The sequence below is a fragment of the Charadrius vociferus genome, unplaced genomic scaffold (assembly GCF_000708025.1).
Source record: "Charadrius vociferus isolate BGI_N301 unplaced genomic scaffold, ASM70802v2 scaffold593, whole genome shotgun sequence".
NCBI classification, from domain to species: Eukaryota; Metazoa; Chordata; class Aves; order Charadriiformes; family Charadriidae; genus Charadrius; species Charadrius vociferus.
Genome location: NW_009647739.1, coordinates 1,411,656 through 1,435,717, shown reverse-complemented (window position 1 = coordinate 1,435,717; position 24,062 = coordinate 1,411,656). Strand labels below are relative to the sequence as shown.

The window sequence follows — 24,062 nt, the reverse complement described above, 5'->3', positions numbered from 1 at the left end:
TTTCCCAGTGAACATCTCTTCTTCACCTCTCTGCTGTACTGTGCTGTCTCTCCTGACCTTCAAGCTCCGGTATCCCTGAAGCCCGAGCTTTCTTCAGATTGGTTACCTCTGCTTTGTGTTCAAGACAGTGACTGTGTAAATGAAGAAGCTTCTGCAGGAAGTCACAAGAGTGACTCGCCCAGTACAGCTAAGGAAGTTCCACCCTTCGTTATCCCACAGCTGTGCGTAGCTCAGTCACCAGCAATGACCAGGCACACTGAAAACAGCCACGCGGCAGTTAAATGGCCTGCTACACAGTCACTTTTGGATTATGGCTGTGTGATCTGATGAGTCTGCGCAGCACATCAGGCAGTAAGCTTCCCATCGGGCCATAGATGCCTAGCCCCAGCAGGAAGAGACTTTGTGGTACCAGGCTGCTCAGCAGCCCATGTGTTCAGACACATTCCACCACCCATGCTCCATTAGCTGGAAACTGGCGTGTTCTTGGTTTCTTAAATTAACTCAGAATAACTCTTATAAGTGTCTGGATGGGGGGGGGGGGGGAATACCCCAAACAAGTTGCATCACAGTTAACCATGGCAAGAGGTGGCCTATCTCATATTGAAGCACAGTTTAGCAGCATACCTCTTTATGCACCTTTGTCCTGCTCTTGATCTCTGCCACTATCATTCCCACAATGGAGCCTCTATATGTGGCTGCGAGGGAAAAGAACTTCTTGTTGGAAGTGATATCTCGGTACCATGAGTCAGGGTACCTGGGAAGGAAGAAAAAACAGGAACGTTTGGGGACACAGAGCCAAGATGCTGCTCAACTGAAATGGGCAGCAGCATCTTTAAATGTCAGTCGCTGGAACTGACGGCCAATGTATTTTACACAAGACTAAGGGAGGGAAGCTGTACTACTGAGAGAGCTGTCTTCCGCAAAGACATACAGCCAAGTAGCTCAGCCATATGTCAATCTAAAGCTCCTTCTATGCTACTGATTTAGCTTATTCCATGAAATCTGGGTTAAGAAGTTATTCACCTTTCCCATCTTAACTGTTGTATGGTACCAATGAACATCAAACAGCTGCTGTACCCCATTTGGTAGCATGGTTTCTTTAAATTACATCTAAGCAGTAATGAAGGCTGCTCACGCAATGGCCTCCTGCCTTGCTAAGACAACCACATTTTCATTTTACATTCATTGCCCAGAGCTCTCACTTCCATCTTTAGCAAGTTATTTTTAAATGCAAGATCCATCTGCCCTCGTCTAAGAGCGTAAGGATCTCATTAATTTGATACACATGTGAAAAAAATACTGCATATTGCTACAAAAAATAAATCACATCACCAGCCTCCAGCTCTCCTCCCCCTTCTGCAGCTACTAAAGGGAAACTAGCGGACACTAATTTATTTCAAAGTGAGAGTTCAGCATGCCTTGTGTGTAAAAGAAATCTACAAATTCAAAATATTATGAATGCTTTTGCTGGTTTGTTAGGTTTTATGCAATCTTAATTATAATCTGCTAAAATCCTCTATAAACCTTCTCAACAAAGCTAAAGAAAAAAAAAATAATCCTTGAAGTCTACAGCTGTAGTTTTCCTGGGTGCTTTAAGCCAGAAAGCTATCACTGTCCCCCAGAAAAGCTCCTTATTCCCATGCTTGTGCAGATACAAGCATTTACCAGGAACTGACCCGGGACAGACTGAGATCAGCTTTAAGCCAAATCTTTGCCAGAGCTTTGGGAGCAACAGTGATCCTGATTACACAGGCAAGTACTATCCAGTCTCTCTCTGGGACGTTCAGAGGGACAGCCCCTTAGGAACAGTCGCTCTGTGTTGATTTGGTTCAGCTCTGAGGGTGCTTTCTGAGCACACACTCCAGAACACAATGTTCTTTTCATGAGCATGGGGATGCTATCCTTTTTCCTGGAGGTGTGTTCCTTTCCTCGTCTCATACACAGTCTTTCCCAAGAAGCTGATCCACCCCCTTGATTACAAAGCCCATTTTTCTGCCAAAATCTGCATACAGGAACTTTCTGATGACTTTAGAACCTGGCAGGACTGGCAGCAAAGGGCCATTAAAAGGAACACCCTCACAGTGCATAGAAGATTCAGAACCTGTTGCTGTCTAAGCAACAGTCCAGATGGTTGCAGAGCCTTTGGTGTCAGCTCTGAGCTGGACCAGTGCAGATTCCCACCATTTGTTTCTAGATCCCCACCATCTCACACCCCAAACCAGTAACATACTCTATTGGGAACCAGTCGCCACAGAGCTGTTTCACTGTGTCTATGTCATCGTGGCAGAGAAGACGCAGGTTTACGTCCGTAAGTGCAGTCGGGGGCACCTCCTCTGTCATTCACGCCTGCAAGAAGAGAAAGCACATTAAGAACGATGTAGCACAGATTCTGACTCTCGGCTTCAGTCAGGCATCTGCACAAAGGCAGCAGGAGGTTCTCAGTATCAATAAAGCTGTTCTTCCTAGCAGAATGAGTTTTCAAGAGAGATGAAGCAAAACATGGCAACATTAACCCGAGAGGCAACTCGAAGCCCTGTTGCCCAGAGGATAAGCACAGCTCACTTCTCAGCCTGACCCACCCCACCAGCCCTGCATCTATACACACCCCGCTCCCTGCGAGCGCAGTCCAGTGACGCTGCGTGTGAAGGAGCATGTGGCACCAACCACTTCCAAAAAGAGCTCAGGATGCTGCATTAAATAAGCCAACAATGTGCCAAGCGTACCTTACGATGCATGGAGCTCTTCAAATGTCTATGCAGGACCAACATCTTGTTAAAACAAAACTGAACACACAGCTTAAGAAGGAAGCACTGCCAGACGAACATTTTTAAAGTCCTCTTACACAATCCTGTCATCTTGCAAAGGATTCAAATTCTCTATTTTTTTTTTAATTTTTTTTTTAACATGCTGGTGAAATGAGATCTAGTTTCACTTCCTCTCATTCCTACGTGCTACAACTCCACGAGGGCTGAATTTCCAGCCCAGCAGAGAGCGTTCAAATACAGAAATCCAAATATAACCTTGTCTTTCACCACAGCACTACCATAATCCTGCTAACCACATACAGGACACTTGCTCCAGTGTCTTCAGCCTTTTTTAACACGGTACCAGAGGGAAAGAAGCAAGCAATAACTAAAAGGGCTGTAAAAGCATTTGTAGTGCAGGCGCATGAATGAAGAACAGATCTTGAGAACAGGCTTTAGGCAGGACAAAGGCCTCTGCGAGACACTGAGCGCACAGCAAACAAGGCAGCTGCAGGACTCGGTTCCCTTTCACGGGCCACCTGCAGGTCTCCATCCACAGCTTTGTCTCTCTCACTCCAGCCCTGCTAGTTGCAGGTCAAAGATTAAGACCAGGATGCAAAGGAAAAAAAAAAACCAACAACTCCCTTCATTTAAAAAGTAGTTTGATTTTATTTTTGCTTTCTTTTCCCAATTTTAAGAGGCTCAAATCTTGGTTTTGAAATGCCGAGTGCAGGAAAAGCTGCACACAACGGTGCTTGTGTACACTCTCCTGTTGAAAGGGACTCTGAGCTCTCCCGTGCTCTTGCTTTGAAGCTCAGATACTCAAGAAGGAACAGATTTAAACACACTCCCTACTGAACTGGAAATGCCATTTGAACAGCTTCAATGCAAAACTCGCATCACCTCCATAATACATTCTGTAACTGGCAAAGATGCACAAAAGGAAGAGGCACAGCAACCGTCCCAGTTTGATGTGTTTTGACAGTACACAACTGGGTGCCAATTGCTTTCCTAAAAATTTGGAACCACCCCTTTCCACTGTACCTTTGAGAAAAAAAAACCAAACAGGTTAAACCATAAAATCCACATTCTGTCCCCAAATTTCTCTTTCAAGGTATATAAGCCAGCTTTTTCTGCAGTTTCCCTCAATGAATACAGAGCAACTCCCAGTTAGCACAATGTGATGGTATTCAAAGAAACCCCAGATACCAGGGTCCTTGGAACTCAATATCGGCACTGAAAGAGAGGTAATTAGCACTGCTAACAAGAAGAATGTTCACCCTTGACTTCAACACTCTCCCTGCAACACACTTTGTATGACTCCTTTGCACCAGGCTGGAGCAGCGTGAGCTCCCACCCCTCCGGCCTCCCAGACAGTAGCATAAAGCCCCTAAACTGCATCGGCTCAGATCTCTCAGGGAGGAAGGAGGAACTCTACCACTGGAGTGCGTGCAACCCGGAACACATCAAACAGCCAATATATCAACAGGAGAAAGGATACAACTGAGGTCTACTATTATCTCAAGAAACCTTTGCCGGCCCTTCTCCCATGGAGGCAGTAAGAACGGCAAAATGCTTTAATACAGCAGAGGTCTAAGGACATTCTCCTACAGCTCTTGAAAAGATGAAATGGGGTGGGTTTCCTCAAGCAAGAGATCGTTCCCAGACACATCTTCCCTCCCAGTGACTGTCCTACATATTTCCCCGAGAAGGGTATCCGAGGGAATCCATATATTGGTATGGATCGCTCGTTCTTCTCCAAAGAAGTCCTTAAAAAGAATCACAGCTATTTCACAACCTGTTCTAGGACTGCAGCTGCATATTTACCGAGCAGCCTACAGCTTTCACAATCAGTCCAGATGCTAGTTTCAGAACAACTTAAGCACCTAGAAAACCCATAAAACCAGTACTCCTTGCTGCTTTAAGCACTGATTTTACACTCCTAGAATTGGTGCAAGCCCCCTGAAGCTAGACTTTACTTCTGTACTGTCACAGCAGCGAGCACAGTCTCCACCACCACCCCCCAGTGATCTTTTAACATGCCTCAGCTTTACCCTGCGGAGACCTGAAGGAAGGGCACGTTCGCTTGCTGTGGTTGATCTGATCCACACCGTTGCTGGTTGAAGTAGCTGATGCACAGCCGAGTGGGCCCCAGTCCCACCCTCCCAGCCACGCACTCCTCCCAACTTTGCTGGACCCTCTGCTGAGCCATTTCAGAGCGGTGACCCACCACAAGATCACAAAGTGAGGGCAAAACAATTGTTTCTAGGCCAGGACTGCCTGGCAAAAGCTCGGGTAGCATAAGACAGGCTTCCCGGAAGGGGGGGGGAAAGAGGAGGGAGGAGCAAGCAGGCACGTACAGTCAGAGCCGCTTTGGCCATGGCGAAGATCCAAGCCGCGCTACATCGCTTCGTTAGTGGGCATTAAGTGGCACTCAGGTTTGCAACAGCAGTGCTCTTGCTCATACATTTTATTATTCTTGAGAAGTTTCGATGCTCCTGTAAGGCAACACCCCTCCTCAGTCAATACTCTCAGCATTAATAAATTAGAGATAAATGAAACAACCATGACAGAGCAGTGTTTTTGCTAATGAGTAGGAAAGGCAGGGGCCTAGGAGCAGACCTAGCCAGCAGCTGCTGCAGGAGAGGCAGAGCCAGCACAGGATGCATTCTTGCGAGGATTAGTTCATGTTTATTTAACACTATATTCTCAAAGAGCTAGGCAAGCATTACGCGTTATCCTGTAGCTGAAGCCAGCCTTAAACAAAATAATCCATGACTGTTTTGTTGAACAGGATAATTCCCATCCTCTCAAATTGAGACAGCCATTTCCCAGCACCGGTTGTGTTTGCAGGGACTCGCTCCATCCGCTTTGCATTATGCGACCTAATCTGATGTTCCTGCATATTTAAAAGATTATTTAGGACACCCGCCTGGCACCGTGTCCTGCCACAAGGTTTTAGAAGAGCTGACCTGTGGACCTTCCTCCCTGGCCAGGCATTGCTGTTGCCAGAGGAGCTGTGGTCAGTGGCCGCTATAATGAAGAGAGAAGAAATCCCAGGCAAGTCAATTCTCTTCATACCCAGGTGACAGCCTCTGGCTCTCCTCAGATATCTGGGCGAACACCCAAGACCCAGGTCCTGGCCCTCGGCGCAGCCTGTGGCATGCTGCAATTAGCAGAGCCAGAGCCCTGAACAAAAGCCTCAGCTAGCACAGTGATGAGGGATCACTTTTAGAGTCAGCTTTGTTTTAGAGAACAAAAGATATGTTTGAAAGCATAAAGAAATAATTAAAAAACGACCATCGGTGTTAAATACAATCCCAGGACTCAATGGAAGTTAAAAGGGCCTTTAGGTGTTTAGAGGTAGCACAGCTTCGCTTGCCACTGCAGCACTGACAACACAAAGGTCTGAGACCAAGCAGTGGTGGCTGTGAAGCAAAACATAGGCTCCGGCCACCCACAGTTAGCTGAAGGAGGTCCACAGCCATTTCTGAAAACCCAAAGTAAAGTTACCTTATTGAATATTTTTTTCTCAGGTGTCAGTTTTTGTTCATGTGATAGCCATGGTGTGGGAAGCGGCATTAATGTCACCCACTGCCTCTCCACCCAGGAGCACACAGCGACCTCACCATTTTGTCAAAATGGGAAACACTCACTTATGACGATTATAAAACAAGCCAACATTTTATGCTTATGAAGGGAGCGTGCAGTTAAATGTGAAAAAAGCTCTGAGGACACCCCTTTCCAAAATACCGAAGTCAGCAGCAGGTAGAACTAGAAACTGAGCATTTAATTCCCTTTCCTACCTAAAAACTGCAGGTATTAACACACAACAAATTAAAAGCTACAGGAAAGTATAAAGGTTTTGAGCATTTCTGCTATTCTTCTGCCTTGCTCTACTGAAACAAATCTAGCAAAACGCTTTGGCCTTACGTGTATTGGGTAGCTGCAGAGGAACCTGTCAAATACTCATTACAAATATTTAGCAGCAGTGGACATAGGATAAAAGAAATAGTAAGTACATTACTAAGTAAGCCAACTTAACATGTAATTTAAAATTAAAGCACATTGTAAGGCCTAAGCTTACCATTTAAAAATAATGTCATAAATCTCTGGCATCAATAAGCTCTAGCTTTAATAAGCTAAAGAACAGTATTTCACAATTCTGTCTAAAACACAGAGGAGGCTTTAGCTTCCAGCCTCAGTGATGGTTGGGACTCCATGATTATCAACGTTCACTCCGCACGGCAAGCCAAGCACAGGTACGGACATATTTCTACCACCAGCACTTCCAGGTCCTACACTACCTTGCAAGAGTAGGTCTTGAGCTTAGGTTAGCTACAAGGTGCAAGGACAGTTTCTTTACTTGAACTACATGCTACACAGGAAAGAAACCTCAACTCAGGCTTGTCTCAAGCACAGGACATTTTCTTTTCCTCTTAGATCCCTTGCATGAAAAAAAAAAGTGAAGAAAATCTACATAATACCATATTTCTAGAGAAACTGAGATACTTGCACAGAATCAGTGCTCTTAATCCAACAGTGTGTTCAAATGCAAGATAAAGCCTGATGCTTACGAAAATTTGGCAGGCAGCTGCTCAAATGCTTTTGAAAAATCCCTTGAGCACTTCCATACCTACAAAAGCCCAGCCAAGTGGTTCAAGAAATTAAGATTTCCCTTGTTTAGCACTATTAGACATGTTTTAACGATGTTTCTAGTCTTGTGCATCCTGCAAAAAGGAGCTGGATTTGAGCAATGAGCAATCATAAGACGCTGGTTTTATAAATTTTTATTTGGATTTCAATTTCAATCCAGATAAGCTCATGAAAATCCCAAATAAAAATTTTATCATCTAGCAACAAATATCACTGAATTTCCTGGCAGAATAAAAGCAAGGTAATCTAAGACTAAAGCTAGATGAATACTAACTAGAATTGCATACATATATAACTTCCAGTAAGGGGTGCATTGGCTTCATACTTGGTGTTCACACAAAAACCAATGTGAAGGAATCTTCTTCAATTGCAGAAACAAAGCCAGACTGAAGCCCATCAAAATCTTTTACTTTCCAATTTAATTGCTGATTGAAACCAATTCATCCTGAACAGAAAGAAGCAATAAAGAAAAAAAAAAAAAAAGCACTGGCAGGCTAGTGGATTTTTATAAAGTGATCCTACAGTTCAGGAAGTACTGTCCCGACAGGTACACGGCCAACCACCCCGCTATAGGAGGCATGTCCTCATGAAATGGTGCAGACCTTTATTGACTTGGGGTGAAGATTTTCACCTTCTGGAATTCGAAGCACTTTCTTCAAGCACACTCCGGCTAGATTACTAAAAAGGATTATATGCTGTTGTTCCACAGAAGGAAAAGATTAAGTTCCTCCAAACAACTATCAAGTACATACCATGCATGGGCCAGGTCTGAGGAACTGCAGCAATGTTAAACAAGTCCGCTCTGCAAACGCAGCATGCGGGTTGGCCCTTCCTCCAGTTGTCAGGTCATGTCCCTCTGCCTACGGCAGCATGTTTCCACCCAGCACTTCAGTGATGGACATATGCACAGTAGCTGTATTTTACTTTACATGAGCAGACCATCTGCTCGGCACAAACACAGACTAGCAGATACTCCCTGGAAGATCTGCATGCACGCACAGCGAGCTTGAGCTTCATTTCCTTTCACCTGCTACCCTCACCAGAGGCGCCGCTCCAGTGTCACCACCAAATCCTTGTTTGCAACTTCTCTGTGGACAGTCCTCAAATCCCCAAAAGACAAGATTTCCAGGAAAAAAAAAAAAAGTTAATGACACCTGGCATTCTCTCCCCCTTGTAAATAAACAGGATCAAACAAAGCCCAGACAGGATTTTAAGAGCTACTCAAAATGCAGGACAGGCGCACATTAGCTGTGACTGAGCAACACGGTACTCAAAACCAACACGAACTCTGCTATTGTCTGGGGAGTATCACTTCGAGAACACCAGCAGGAGTTTTCACAGCTATGTCTCTCTACCGTGCGCCATCTGCCACTGGGGATTTAATTTACATTAAACCATTCAATCTGAACCAGCCAAAGGTCTAATTCCAACAAAGCAGTAAAGATTTCCCTTCTGCATTTCATTTTAAGCTTACTGAGTTTTTAGGTTACTGGTCTCGCAGGGAATGTTCCACACAGACACCCCTGTTACTAAGCTCCTTTTATTTAATACAATGAAATTGCAACTGGACTTGAAAACATCATCAATTCGTTACTAAGAATCTCAAAGACGCGCTTCTAGGACTTAGGGCAACACTGTCAAAGCAATAGGAGCCAAATGTTTAAAGATATTTAAATACTTGTTGGCTTGATACCACCGAGGTACTACTTCAAGCCTGGTCATAGAATAAAAAAAAAATTAGGTTGGATGGACCCTTTGGGGTTTAATCTAACTTAGATCAGGTTGCTCAGGCCCAGAGTCCCACATAACGTCAGTGAGGAGCAAATCTCTTCAGCCAGCCTGGGCTCAGACTAGTTCCTTTGCACCCAAAGGCACAGCTGGAAAGATGGGGTGTTACATGTGCTGTCTGCACCAACACAACCACCTCTGCCACGCGTGCAATAGAAGTGTACTGTAACAAATATGGTATTTGTTACACTCTAGTTATCCCATTTCATTCTCCTGCTCCTTCTAGGAATACCATGCAGGTTCATTTAGGACAAGCAACGAATAAACCCCAGAAGATGTGATTCTTCTTGTTTCTGGTATGTTATGCAAACTTGGAGTTCACAGTCACAACCAGAACAGTGATCATTTCACCTCCGTTCCTGTACCATTCATCACATCCCATAGGCGTGCTGCCCAAAACTGCCATCGCTTCATTCTCTACCATTAGCAGAAGCAGGTGTTTGGAGTGAGCGAGACATTTAATGGGAAATCTAGGACAAAATGACTGATTTAGTGCCTTGGTCTGAAGATAACATAATAATATGGCTGGAAACAGGCCCTGATGTTAAGATTATCTTAATTCACAATAGTCCATAATGCCTTTTGATCCAAGCCTTACGTTTTTCTGCAATTTCTACCAGAAGCACAAGCATTGAGCTCTAGAGCCCATTGTGGACCCCTGCTCACTCAAGGACATGCACAAGCTTAAGACTTTGAGCTCCTCATTATTTAAACTCCTTCAGTAGCAGCTTCCTCCTGTGCACAAAACTGCCCTCCTCACTCAGGTCCCCCTGAACAATCTCCAAGGCTGCCACATCCTGAAGATATGCTGTTAGCCCAGCCCTCTTGTGTGGATCCCATTTGCCTCCAAAGCACACCCCGAGCACTAACGAGCTTCTCTCGGGGACATCACTGGAGAAAGGAGTTTGTCAGTGCTTGGACTTTCTTCTCCAGTAAACCCGTTCAGGGCAGTGTGCCCAATCAGCACACCCACGCAGTGGAGGAGTGCAAAAACCAGTGAGCTTTGGGAAGAACATATTGTAAAGAAAGCCAAGTTTATCTCAACACCAGGGAGACTGAAGGGTATCCTTGGGTTTAGAAAAAACAGCTGCCCCCAGACAATTAACAAAGAATAATGTCTTCCTGAGCTAGTCAGACCAGCATGGGGGGAAGCATACGGCTGAGCCCACAGTATAAAAACTGGGCAATTAATAAAGTAAACTTTGAAGAAAGCAAAGGACCTGAGCTGGCTTCAATCCTCATATTCCTTCCTGGTGACTGCAGGCACCAATCACCATGACAGTGAGCATACAGAGACCAGTAACAGGCATCAAGTTTGTATTTGGATTCAGCTGTACGCTGCAATTCCTATATTATGCTTGTGCTGCGATTTCGGTATGGTGCAGTATCACCCTGCTAAATCAAAATCCCATGTAACACCAAATAGACCAAACAAGTAAATTTGATATTAAACCCTCCTCGTGTGGAATATCTACAAGAGCCTGGCCAGAGCACATTGGACCCGGACAGCCAGGAAGGCAGGCACTGCTGCGCACGACCTGGGAAAAAAACCATCCTGGCATTCAGCCCTCCTCCCAAAGGCTTGCCTATGCTGCTCAGCCAATTTTTCCTCAGCTCTGAAATTCTGAAAACATAATTCTAAGAAATGCACTTGCACTTTGTCCCCAGCTCTGCACTTCATTTTCCATTACGCCCAGATTGAGGTGTGCACACCACAGGACTAAAAGCCTGAAAGCCAAATCACAGAATCACAGTAATTATGACTTTGGCCTCCTGCCACGAAGGATCAGGATTTGAAACAGACCCCAAACGGATATGAAGAAATGAGAAGGTAAAATGCAGTTCTACCTGCGCAGCAAGTAGCAGTTATTTGTTTGAAATGAAAACACTTACTGTTAGTGAAATCCTTTTATACTTGTATCCCTGATCCTCTGCACACTTGAAGTTTGACTTGTCAGCCTTCCAGCAGCAGAAATGTTAACGTTTTGCATGCGAGTTGCTTTCTGGGCTGCTCTTTTACCCTATAGCTCTAGATACGTTACTGAAACCGTAGATTTCACCGGAGCTGGTACCCGAATAAAGTGTCTCTAAAGCATACTGCAAAAGGCACGGCTTCCTGCTGCCCCAGATACAGCAATTCCTCCAGGGAATGGCGAACAAGAATCTCTAAGAGGGTTTTGCTGTTAAATCGTTTCTCGTTAAGACGTGGAAGAGAAAATCTGCTTTGTGACAGTAGCACTGCGGGGAGTTAAAACCGAAGGGTCACAATAGAGGCACATGTACAAGAAGCAGCTTGCTAGAGAAGAGACCTAATACCTTGCAAAAGCCAAACACGGCAAGTTTCCAATAGGCAGCTGTTCCTCCAGAAAACAAAAACCAACCCCAAACAATTCATCATACATGCAGGCCTGCTGCCATTTCCAAACTGGAATAAACAGCTACGCAAAAAATGTATGTGTTGACTAAAAAAAACAGCCAGAAATTCAGCCTAGTATAGTACAGACATGGGGAGAGGGGAATTCGAGCCTGCCTCCATTTCCTAGAAACTGTCCTCATTACTGAGCAGTAACACACGGCTGTCGATAAAACCCAGTCCCTCCGCCTACATCCTTATAGGAGACACTAGCGAGTAACATTTTAGAGGCTATTGCAAACAAGGTGTTTTTAACAAAACAAAAAAAAAAAAGCTTGAAAAGAACATTCCTTGCCTAGTTGGCAGACAAGCACCCCAAACTCACTTCTCTCCAAGATCCCAAATTCAAAATTTGAGCCGACATGGCTCCTTTTCCTTTTTCAATGGAGCTTTCCAGCGTGAGACACTCAGGTTGGACTCAAAAAACCCACTGCTACTGCTTTAAGCTTGTAACATTTAAAATGGATTCTGGCATAGATGTCTGCTCTTACATCCACAGTAACAAATTGAAAAGGAGAAATAAAAAAATGAATTAAAAGCTAACGCTGGAAAACTGAGCAGCTCCCATTCCTACCTTTCTGCAAGGAGGCAAGCGTGGGTGGGGAGACATTGTGTGAGACATGAAGCTCCAAGTCTTTTTGCAACACCCTGCATTGAAGCCATCAGACACGCTGTGACTGGTTAAAAAAACAGGAAGACAAGAGTGATACCACTCTAATAATGATTTTAGATAGCGTTTAACTTTCAAGTTTGTAGAAGAGGTGCTCGGACAAGACAGAACTTTCTCTGCTGAACAGCTTAGCCCAATTGTGTCTTTGAAAGCATCTTAACATCAGTAGAACAAAGCAGTAACAGCAGCTGCTGGCACCAAGTCACTGCAGGGAATTCCTGTCCATTACTAAAGGCTGCCTCCAGCCCAGCAGCCTGTGATGAGCAGGAGGGCAGAGCCATGAGGACTTCTGAATCAACTCTGCAAACCACGCACAAGGAAGTCCCCAGGTTGGTACCTGTAATTCCTCAGTTATTTACAACAGTGCTGTCATCAAGAGTCAGCCTTTGCAACCACAGTTTCACCTGCTCCTGCTCACTCCATAAATTATGCTGGGAGTGGCTGGGGAAGAGGGGGGTAGAGAGGCAGAAAATAACCAGGAAGAGAGAGGATGGCTTCTCAGGTCGCAGGACCAGTTCACATCAGATGATGGGCTAAGATACCAGCACTGACTGACTGACCAACTTATCAGACTACACTACCCCAATACCTACATTTATAACACACACCCACCCAAAAAAAACCTCCACAAAAAAAAAAAGCACACCTGCATGCAAATAACGATCATCCTTACTGGGAAAGAAATAACAACAGACATGAAAGAAGTACCAGACTTCATTAACAAAAATACACACGCTATGTTAAAGGCTCTTTGAGCTCCCAACTACAAGAGACCATCTTTACGAATTCCACTGGCAGTTCCCACAACATTTCATGACATCTGAGGTCAGCCCAAATACTAAAACACAATGATAACACTCCGGTTCAGGAAAAGAAATGAAAATTAACAATGCCACAAGTTTTAAGAGGGCATTCACAGGACAGCCGCTCACCAATTGCTCAGACCTGTTAAGTCAACTTGTTTTAAATACATCTAGCAACCAGCTGAGAGAAACAACAGCAGCAGCTACTTCAAAGAACAAACTGACGTATTTGAACAATGCTTTACACACTACTGTATGTTTCTGTATTTGCATATAAAGACTAATTAAAGCACCAGTTTATAAGACATAACAGAACTACATTTTTAACCTGCAAGATTAAAGCCATCTACTTTAACAGTCTGGTACCAGGCAGTACTCAGTACCACTGCTCCTGATGGGGGTGAGGCTGCTCCAACATTATCTTGTACATTAAGAGTTAACACTCCAATTATAAAATGTTGGGAGAGAGCTACCAGTTTGGTTTTTCTTTAAAGAACCTCACTTCTGAGAAATCTGCTAGACTTTATTCATACAGGCATACAGTTAATTTATTTAAAAAAAAATACCATGCACTAGCACTCCTAAAAAGCTACCAGAACCGTTCCCCATAAAGGCTTTTGAGGAAACTGTGCTGGACTAAGGAGAGTCTATGGCAGATTAAAAGAAAGGAAACAAATCTAGGATAAGTCCATAGTGAAAAGAGATTTCAGCTATAATCCATTCAGCAGATGCATAAAAACTAGATGGGAGAAGAGATGAATAGATTGATGATCCTTTGGAGTAGGGCACAGATTTCCAGGACAGTAAAATCTAAAGCTGTTCACAGCTATAGAAAGCTCTCACGTTGCCAAAAGACTAAAAAAGTGGCAAATAAAGCCTGTGAATTGGTAGATGAAAAAGGAACACAGGTTGGAGAAAGGTAAACATTTCCAGTCTGTGTTAACCACTGCAAAGGGAAAAAAAAATCCAGGCTCTCACAGTGAGTTCCCCGAGAAACATTAGTTTGCTGCTCACCAGCAGTCAAAATAGGATACTAGGAATTATCAGAACAAGGATGTAAAAACACATATCTAGAAAGCCTTTGGTCTGGGGTAGTTACAGATATTTAATACTCAGTTATCTGTCAGTAAAAGGCCAGACACTCGGCCACGTTCACGCAGTTCTCAAGAGTGAAGCTAGAACAGCTGCCATGAGCGGTCAAGGTTCAGAGGAGCTCATCACGGTCACCCAGATACTGGGAGGTGCTGTAGCATAACAAAGACAGGATAAACTACAACAGACACAGAGCAGGCTAACAGAGTTCAAACTTAACACAGTAAACATAACCGAAGATTTAAACAGCTCACCACAGGAGATGGTAGAAATCTGATGCCTGTAATCTAAAGTGAATGTCTAAGACACTTGTTTTAGTTCATGGCTGGACACAGCAACGCCGGTGACGAGCCCTAGTCACACTGACAGGACACAGAAAGTAGCAGTGCTTTCAGCATGCAGCTTCGGCAGTCTCCGAGAGGGAGATACTATTTTCACCGTCTAGATAGTTTTCACCATATAGCTACCCACCGCTACGCAGCCCGAGGAATCGGGCACAGGGGCTGGCACACCTCTGGCAAAGCCAACTGCCACCGCGCCTGGCAGGAAGTCTTGGGGACAACATTTAGGGCTGGGCTGGAACAGCCGCAATTAAAAACCTCAAGATATACCCTATTTAAAAAAAAAAGCCACATTCAGGACGATCCCGCAGGTCGGTGATCCGCACGGTTCTTTCTCGGCGCGGCCTAGAAGCGGGGTGGGGGACGGCGGGGTTGCCATGGCGACCTGCCCCCGGGACGGGCCTAGGCCCGTCCCGGGGGCAGGTCGCCATGGCAACCCCGCCGTCCCCCACCCCGCTTCTAGGCCGCGCCGAGAAAGAACCGTGCGGATCACCGACCTGCGGGATCGTCCTGAATGTGGCTTTGTTCCCGGGAGCACCCCGTAGCAAAACCCCTTCCCATAGGCTGCCTTGCCGGCACGTGACCGGCGCACGCCGCGCAGGCGCAGAAGGGGAAAACACCTCTCCCTCCCTCCCCGAGGCCACGTGGGCAGCGCCCAGCAGAGCGCGGAACCAAATCTGGTGATTAAAGGGGATAATTAAAATGAGCGGTGCGGCTGTGAGCACAAACGCTCGGGAAACAGGACGCTGGTTGGTCTCACACCTCTCCCGCAGCTTCCCCGGTCCTACACTGCAAGGGGCGTCAGGGCTCGATGTCAATAATGACTTCAGCCCTGAAATTGGAAGTTTTTAAGGGTTTTTCCTTGTCTTTGAAGCTCTACAAAGTGAGATGAGATGGATGGGATGGGATGGGATATTTCAGTTGGAAGGGATCTACAACCATCACCTGGTCCCAAGTGCCTGACCACAAGTTAAAGCATGTCATTATAATACTATTATTTATTTACCTCCCCTTTCCAGAGAAGGGCAAACACAGTTTCCTTCTCAGCTGCTTCATTCAAATCAGATTTTCACAGCTTCCAGCTAACCTGTCCCATTTTTGCAGCCAGTTTGCAACCAGGTAACCACAGCCACCGCGTTATCCTCCAATGAGGACATCAGTGGAGGTCTTTGTAATAATAGTGTAGAAAGGACCCTTTTTTCTCACTTTTTCACCCAGCAGAGGGGGCTCAGAGAATCACTACACGATGGCGGCTAGACAGCGTGTTTCAGTCGGTAACAGCAGCAAGTTCTGCCGTCCTTCCCAGGATGCTTCGGCACTCTCCCAGAGCTGGCCAGCACCCTGCAGCCAGCTGCCAGCCACTTTCCCCAGCTGGCATTAATTAAACACACCAGATCTCATCCCAAAGTTTCACGACTTACCAACTGAAGTGTGTAAAGAGAGGATTTGCTGACCCTGCAGGATGGCAGGTGACTGCAGCCACAAAGGGGTTGTGTTCCCTCCCTAGCACGGGCCTAACGAGTTGCACCTTCTAATCGCTGTTTGAAAGATACAGCGGCAGAATTATTTTACGCTTCTTAAATTGTTTCCTTTAATAGGAAGTGCTGCTTTACTCTACCTTGTGCTTCTGAAACAAACATTTGTGTTCCAAAAATATACAGTGTACACATACTCTGTAGCTATAGATACAAACATTTACAAAGAAACGAGCAGGCTGGAGTGGACTAGCTTGAAAAAAAAATCTCATGCCTTTCCTTCTGGCCCTCCTAGAGCAAGACTAGCTGGACTCACCGTGCCGCTAACTGATCGGGACTACTGAAAAAACACGATTGAGAAATATCATGCCCTTGGTGATTATATGAAGCAATGCAGATCAAAAGAATTTCCACACACGGCAGAGGTTTGGAGTTCCTCTTGCCTTTTCCCATCCCCTCCTTTTGTCCCACGATCTGCCTTAATATCTGCATCCCGCATCCACATCAACTGCAGCCTGCCCGTCTGTGTCTTCTCTACTGCCGAAGGGCTGATCCCTCTGGCAGGCATTGCTCAGCTTTACACCAAAGAGGAAAACGTGGTTCCCGAGACATTTGGTTTCATCTGCAAGGCTTCCTCAAACTAAGGGAAATCGGGTACGACTCTACAGTCTTAGCATTTTAGCGAATAGGTCGGTACGGGAATGTCATTCCTGGTATAAATGTTTGTACGGGGTGAGCCGGGAGCGCCGGGTGAGCTGGGTGAGCCGGTAGCGCCGGGTGCGCGGCGTGCGCAGGATAGCCCAGAGGAGGAGTATGGATATGAGGATAAAATCCTGGTGGCAGAGCACCGTGGGTCGGTTGCTGTACTGGACCTGAAATCACCAGCTGGAGCAGGCTGTGGAGAGAAATTCAGACAGGCGTGAGGATTATTTAGAGGCGGCTTTTGTCGTGGCTCTCCCCAGCCCACAAGTGCCTGGCTGCAAGGACAATTCATAACCAACACACTGCACTGCTGAGAGACAAGAGGACAGCGATTCAATTATGCTCTTTACAGCTTCCAGAAGACTTACTTTTTTTTTTTTCCCTTTCCTGTTGGGTTTTTTTTTTTTTGTGGGGGTGGGTGGGTGTTGGGTTTTTTTGTTTTTATAAACTTGGTTTCTCTTTGCAAAGAGGCAAGAAGCAGAGCACAGTTAATCTTAGGGTCAGGTAAAACAAGCAGGGAGTTGGGGACAGGACAACTCTGGGGCAAGTTCCACACTGTAATTCCATTTTCCCCTTCTGTGCATTTGATCTAACACAGGTTGGGGAACATCATCTATATGGTGGGAGTCACTGAAGTCTCCTTCAGTCAAGATTCCAGCATGCAAGGGAAAAAGTAGCCAGCACTGTCTATCACCTTCACCCTTGTGCTAAGCTGTGTGTTTAGCCAACTGCCAAATAGTAAACACAAATTTTAGGGAGGAGCCTCAAGTGTGTATCTTGGAGTATGCATCAAAACCAACACAGCTGTAGAAAGGTCTCTTACTTGTTATGCGGTAGCCTGGAGCACACCGTTCTCAAGTCATCTGAAAGAGGACAGAAGACATAACAATAAGGGTAAAGCAGAAATTTGAGTGGTTTTCCTCTCTGCTCTCCTTTCTAGGAAGACAAGATTACTGGAAAAAGCTCCAGTCATCAAAAGATCCAGAATCCCACTCCCAGGCCAAAAACTTCCATAGGAGAGAAAATGTTTCTCCGTCTCACCAGTCATTACCTCAGCTTTTTGCACTTGACACGTTATTGTATGTTTGACATTTCACTACGCTGCCATATGGGAAATGCAGCTTCATTTCAAGTCAGCCCAAGCCTTAGTATAGAACTTGTGGTATCAATATGCTATCAAGAAGTAACTAAGACATAGGAACTACAAGGTACGACTCTGCCCGATGAATGTGGCATTTATGATAAGAAATGCATCATGGCAAAGTAAGGTAAAGCTTACCCAATACCCGTTTTGCATTGGTTTGGGGTTTTTTTGACCAGTGCTAGTATAAAAAAGGGGGTTGAGGGGGTTTTGTTGCTCTTTGGTTGTGGGTTTTTTTAACTAAAAATTGCACCTTTTTTACTATCTTAATGTCTTTTCCAGAACATTTCTTGGTAATATCTGTATGCCTCACTCCTTCGTGAGCTGCTCCCATCTTTTCCTTGGTCCCATGCAAGGAGTACTTCTTTCAACTGATTTTCAGATATTGATGAACAGTTTGGATTTGCCTCTCCAAAGCAGAGCAACTAGAACCAAGGTATTTAACAACATACCCTGTTGCTAGAGTCTTTTCAGGAATAGCTCGAGAACAAACTCCTGTCTTCGTAGATAAACACACCCTCAAAACCCTGAAATAACTGGTATTTCAGCAGCTACTTATACTGAATTACTTTCTACTTCTACAGTAAAATCAAGCACTCAGAATGTACCAGGTGAACCGCTATGAAAAAACACAGCCAAAATAAGCCATCAACTAAAAAACCTTCATTTTTCTGCCTGTTCTTATTACACCCAGAGCTACTTTATGAAAGATTAGAAAGAACATTGACATTTGACCAGCAGCACTGGTTCAGGCAGGGCAAAAGCCTCAGGCACCTGTTTAAGCAGAGGCCACTCTCCGCAGTCAGGGTCTGCACTAACTGCCCGGGCTTTGGGGAGCTTTGAGCCAAGAATCGCCTGTTTTCAAGAGAATGTATCAACCAAACAGCATGTCTGACTGACCCTGTGCTGTGTTAAGACACTTCCCTTTTTCGTCTCTGCAGGTCTTTTGGAAAGAAACGGTTTTGGCAACAGGAAAGAAAGACAAAAGCCACATTAGGAGGCTTCTTTAGTAAGTTTAACTGAAATCGTACACCCTGTAATAGGGTCTCATTATGGGAGAGTTGAAGGCCTAGAAGTTCCAGTTGAACAGTTTTTGTTTGCTTTTCAAGTTCCTTGCCTAGCACACCCACCCCATGGTTTCTCCTCCAGCAGGCAAACTCAGAGAAGTCAAATTGAAGCACAATTAAACAGTGATTTTTAAATAGCTATAGGCAATTCTGAGGGAGTCAAATTCGTCCCCGTGGCAAACACGCAGATATAACCCCCTTATGCACGTTACGTGGCCGATCAATTCTCCAGCTTTGCAAAGCAACATACCAGTCATCTGCATCAACGATGTCTCCTTTCTTACTCCCCATCCAGTCACGTTTCCTGACGTATTTCCTGCACTGTCACTTCCTAAGAGTGGTAAACTACTACTTCTGCTGTGAACACATTGATCTTTGCTCTCCCCATCCAAAAACGCCCTCTTACAACATCCACACACTGGAGGAAAAGAATCCTGTGCCAGGGTCTCTGCCAGCCCCAACAACAACTTACCTCTAGTGCACAGGAGTGCTCCTGATGCCATGGCCACTTGCAAAGCCTGAGCCAGTCTGTCTAGAGCCAGTTCAATCTCTTTGGATGCATTGAGAGGATTGAGTTCATCAGATAGTCTGTTAATTTCCTCAACAAGCGGAACCACGTGGTCAAAGGGTACTAGGCCCAGGCGCCCATAAAGGTTCTTCTCCGTTAAATGCCCCTGGAGCATCATAAGAACCTGCAGGACGCTTAGATGCAGTTTTGAATACAGCTGGTGACAATCTCTGTCTTCTCCTGAAGTCGAGTCCTTGGCAATTTTGCTCGGGGGGTGTCCATTTGAGAGAGAGGCTTTCTTCTTCCTTTTATAAGCCAAGGGGGCCTTCACACACCAACGGATCAGTCCAGTCAGCGGGGTGAGCTCCAAAAACCCTATTGGGAGGTTGGCTGCAATAGGAGTGTTTAGAAAGGTGATGAGGATCAAGCGGGGGTCTTCAAAGATCCAGGAAACAATCAACTCGAGCAGATCCGAAGGAGGGATGAGGTCATCTGAAGATAGGAAAGATATTGTTGAGTAAGCTGAGCCTTGCACTGGAGCACAGGACAGCAGTCTTTAATTAATGTCTCACATCCCCCCTTCCTGCACTGTCACAATTACAAGTTCAAAACCTCCCCAACTCTGTTCTTCTTTTCAAGACACCAAAGGTAGAAGTTCAAAACCTCCCCAACTCTGTTCTTCTTTTCAAGACACCAAAGGTAGATGCTCATTTGTCCCAAGGAAGACACAACCATGTTCCTGACAAATTCACCGTCTCCACCTATTCTGAAGACACTACCAAATGCCACCATATATGCCCTTTCCCAGTAAAGCTTCTTTTGTCATTTTCTTTGTCTCCCACCCATCATCTGCTTGTTCTTTCTGTAAACACAGTCTCCATTTATCCCTTCCCACAGGAAGTACACTGGGCAAGGGAATAGGAAAAACTCGTTGTCACTTTCTTCTCCTCACCCCGATCATTCAACTAATTTCCTTTAAGACTTACATAAACTAGGATGTCTTTGTGGACAAACTTAAGACAACACAATCACGTGACAGGTACAGGATTATAAGATCATGTAAAGCTTCAAGTAAGAAGTGAAATGTGGTCATGAACTGACACTTGACTACAGACAAGAGAAACATTGACTTCACAGTAACCGTTGCGTCATCCTGTCACAGGGGCAGGCTACCGGATTGAGCGACGTACTTTCAATTGTGAGTTGTGTACAGTGCCAACAAAGGGCTCAGCACAGAACTATCTAGTCTTTCAGGGCCTTTTGCACCTGAAATGACTTACAGGACAAATCATTTGGACTACAGAATTACTAATGTGCACTGGATACAGAATTGGGTTTTAGCTTTCTTGAGACCTCCAAGTACCACAGACACTGCTGTTTGTGTGATCGACCCCTGTCCTCAGGACATGGTGGAGACTGCTCAGTTACAGATTTCTCTTTGAAGAACAAGCTTCCTTGTCTTGTGCCACCAATAACATCTCAAATAAACTAAGGGACTTTAAAAAATTACGTCCTACAACTCATTTTATCTCCCTTCTGACATGTCTTTTAATTAGTTGATGAACTTTCAAGTGGTTGCACAAAAGAGAGATAAAATACTGAGGAAGAACATGCTACAAGCTCTACCAAATACTTTTTAAAAAAATTACAAGCCTGCATCTCTCGCTAATGCCAAGCTGTTTACCTGGGGAAGACCATGCAAAACATTTCCTTTATCAATAACAAATTGTATTTGCTTTTTTGGATGACGTGTGAGGTTGGTATTTAGTGTATGGTTGTTCCCTAGTCTATCACGAGCCCTCTGTCTCCCTCACTCAGTAAAAGTAAATCAATCTTATTTTAGACACCTACAAGTTTCTAGTGTCTGAAAAACAACCACCTGAGACAGGTCATATCACTAGCTGGTGACACAGGCATTTAAAGAGCACATTGGAGGGACGCTGTTGATTGCTTTTCTTGTCCCTGCTCAACAGAAATCCTGCTCCAGCTTGCAAATGTTCAGAATTTGCATCTTCCCCCTTTTTGGAAGGAATTGGACTGACAGAGCCTATATGCTGGATAGGTGACACAAGATAGGAAGGCCAAACTGCCCAGCCCAGGCTGACGAGCTTTCACTCCTAGAGCTGCTCAATCAATAAGGTCCCCGTGTCCTTTGCCCTCTGTGGAGAATGTTGCCCTTTGTGTCAGGCATTACCTGGTTGCTTCTCCAGCAAGGACTCTCAATTCAGCCACTGCGTGGCTATTTTTATTCTCACCCCAGTGACAGATGATGCAACCGCCACACCCCTGAGCTGCTTCTGGCAATAATTACATGGTAACAAGCATCTTTAGAATTTCGGCAGTTATTTGCTTGCAACAGTTAATTTGTGTTGCGTTATACTGCACCTCCTACTTTGAAAGACACAGCTTGGAAAGACTTACCTGAAGAGAGGTCGTAGAGCGCTGTGACGGATGTAATGAACTGGCAGCAGAAGCGAGGACTGGCACTGAATATCTGTTTCAGCGTCTGGATGGATCCCGGCACCAAGTTGCAGTAGTCATCGACCAAGGCTCGGGCTAGCCTCACGCAGTACACAGCGGGGGTTCGCTGCAGGGGCACGGGACGGCACACAAGGAAAAGTGCATTAAACCCTGTCACAGAGAGTTCTACAGAGCCAACTTTAAAGTTTGTGTTGCCTAAACGCTCTGCCTGCCCACATCACCCAGCCGCTTTGCTGTTCCAATATTTGTGTTTCCACTTTCCCAAAATTAAAGCACACTTTTTCTGTGCGTATCAAAGATCCACTCAGAGAGAAATAAAATTTCTATTTCACAATATTAAAATAGATGGTGATAATTCATGTTTACAGTATCTGCAGTTTAAAATTAAAACCTTTTACATCAGTATTTTGACTTGGACAGAGATTTTTTTTTTACTACTTAATCAACATAGTTCTGTAGTGCAACTAGTTCAGTACCAGAACAACTAGTTCAGTAACCTCTCAGCTATGCTTTACATTTTTAGCGTGGAAAAATTCTGTGCAATCCTCATGTCACTTAAGACCTGCGACCTGCAAAAAACTACACTGCCTTCTGCTAACCAGGTCACATCCCCTCTTCCTCTACCAAGGTCTCACCAGGTGGGACAAGAAGGAGCCCACAGAAACAGTGCTGGTCTACCTCCTACCATCCTTCCCTCCCAGCACAGTCTTTCTGCCCTTCCCCTTCTGTAAAGCAGGTGACTTCTGCACATCCTGTGAAGGCAGCGGGAACAAAGATGCATTTCCCAAGGTCTACAGTGCGGAACCTCAATGGGAAAGGGGGAGACATAGGAGATCCCTGACATAGTGCACTCAGGGAAAGCAGACACTTTCAGACATTTTGTGCCCAACTCTCAAGAGAGAGGTTTGCCTCTTCTGCAAACTTGCACATCAGGCAGTTTACCTCCCTAACTCCAGAGTCAGCTTTTTTGGCCAACATGGCCACGAACTGCCATGGTTTTGTTCTCTGTGTTGGTCCAACCCTTCACTGACCCCTTTCAACTTGCAGGGCTTGGGGGAAGTGGGGGTAGGGAGGCAAAGGGAAAAAAAAACCACTGACAGTAAAAAAAAAAAACAAATTTTCTTCTGCCAGCGCAGCACATAAATGGATTAGTAAAAGCTCTCCCTTGTGCCGGAGCAAAGGAACGGACACAAGCACAGACGTGGGGTGAACATAGCTGCAGCAGCCAGCTGCTATACCAGCTTAAACTGGCACAGAGGAGCAGCTGACTGCAACCAGCTGTCACCAACCCTTAGGTGACACTCTGCCTCAGTTCACCCATACCCATTGAAGCACACTCCCTCGCTCCTTCCTTGAGACTGCCCTGCCTACACAGAAGCTGTACCTGCAGCCAGAAGGCAGCACACTCCAGAACAGGAACCCTGCACACAGCCACTGCCATGGAAACCAGCTTTCCTAGTAAAGCCATCCTGCTGTCATCTGCTTTGTTTCCTTGAGGGCTGAAGAGAGACGAGAAAATGATCTGCCGGACTGAATCCTTGGTTTGCTCTTGGAAATAATTGCACATGATCTCAAGGAGCTGAAGTTCCTGAAGTGAATTCAATCTCTGAAAGAAAACAAAAGCAAAGCTGCAAAATACACTGGGGCTCTTGAAGAACCAAGAGCCGCTTTAGTGAGAGGACAGGAACAGTAAAAGCTGAGAGTTTCCCTCAGGTGCTAGAAACTCAAACTTTATGCGTAGTACATATATTTAAGCTTCCTGAACCACCACTGCATTTACCTAGTTACACTGAAAAGCTCTAGGTCATATCTGAATACCTGGATACCCAAGACTGGTGCTTGCTGTACCTGCAAGTGCTGCTCACCAACTGAGATGAGACCAACAGCAATACAAGGGTGAAAAGTATTTCCTCCTTCTGCAAATAACAACACTAAGGGTGCTGCTGGGCAGATGGCGGTGGGGTGGTGTCACAGCTGGGCCCAGCAGCCCACCAGATGCCAGGCCCACGCACCCTGACATTCAGCAGCAGTTGTGGTTTCTGGTCGCTGCTCTCTGGGATGTCCCCACCTCAGCTCCAGCCCACTTCCAGCCACCTAAAAACGCTGGTAGGGCCCAGCCGCTGCACTGTGAGGCTGTGGGCAGGCCCCAGGGGCCTTGGGCCCCACCACACCTCCCTGCGG

The 24,062-nt window shown here is 45.4% G+C and overlaps 2 protein-coding genes across 2 annotated transcripts in view; both read right to left on the bottom strand.

Moving 5' to 3' along the window:
* NAA60 (N(alpha)-acetyltransferase 60, NatF catalytic subunit) overlaps positions 1–2,349 on the bottom strand; it is a 6,756-nt gene extending 4,407 nt beyond the window's left edge. Inside the window, exons 1-2 of the mRNA XM_009881930.1 lie at positions 2,231–2,349; positions 625–754 (exon numbers count right to left, since the gene is read on the bottom strand). Coding sequence (XP_009880232.1) covers positions 625–754; positions 2,231–2,340 — 240 coding nt within the window. The 5' untranslated portion in view covers positions 2,341–2,349. The remainder of the gene's footprint in view (positions 1–624; positions 755–2,230) is intronic.
* Positions 2,350–16,660: 14,311 nt separating this feature from the next.
* Positions 16,661–24,062, bottom strand: part of LOC104283740 (chromosome unknown open reading frame, human C7orf26) — a 9,819-nt gene continuing 2,417 nt past the window's right edge. Inside the window, exons 2-6 of the mRNA XM_009881957.1 lie at positions 23,266–23,487; positions 21,822–21,987; positions 19,365–19,892; positions 17,508–17,547; positions 16,661–16,877 (exon numbers count right to left, since the gene is read on the bottom strand). Coding sequence (XP_009880259.1) covers positions 16,661–16,877; positions 17,508–17,547; positions 19,365–19,892; positions 21,822–21,987; positions 23,266–23,487 — 1,173 coding nt within the window. The remainder of the gene's footprint in view (positions 16,878–17,507; positions 17,548–19,364; positions 19,893–21,821; positions 21,988–23,265; positions 23,488–24,062) is intronic.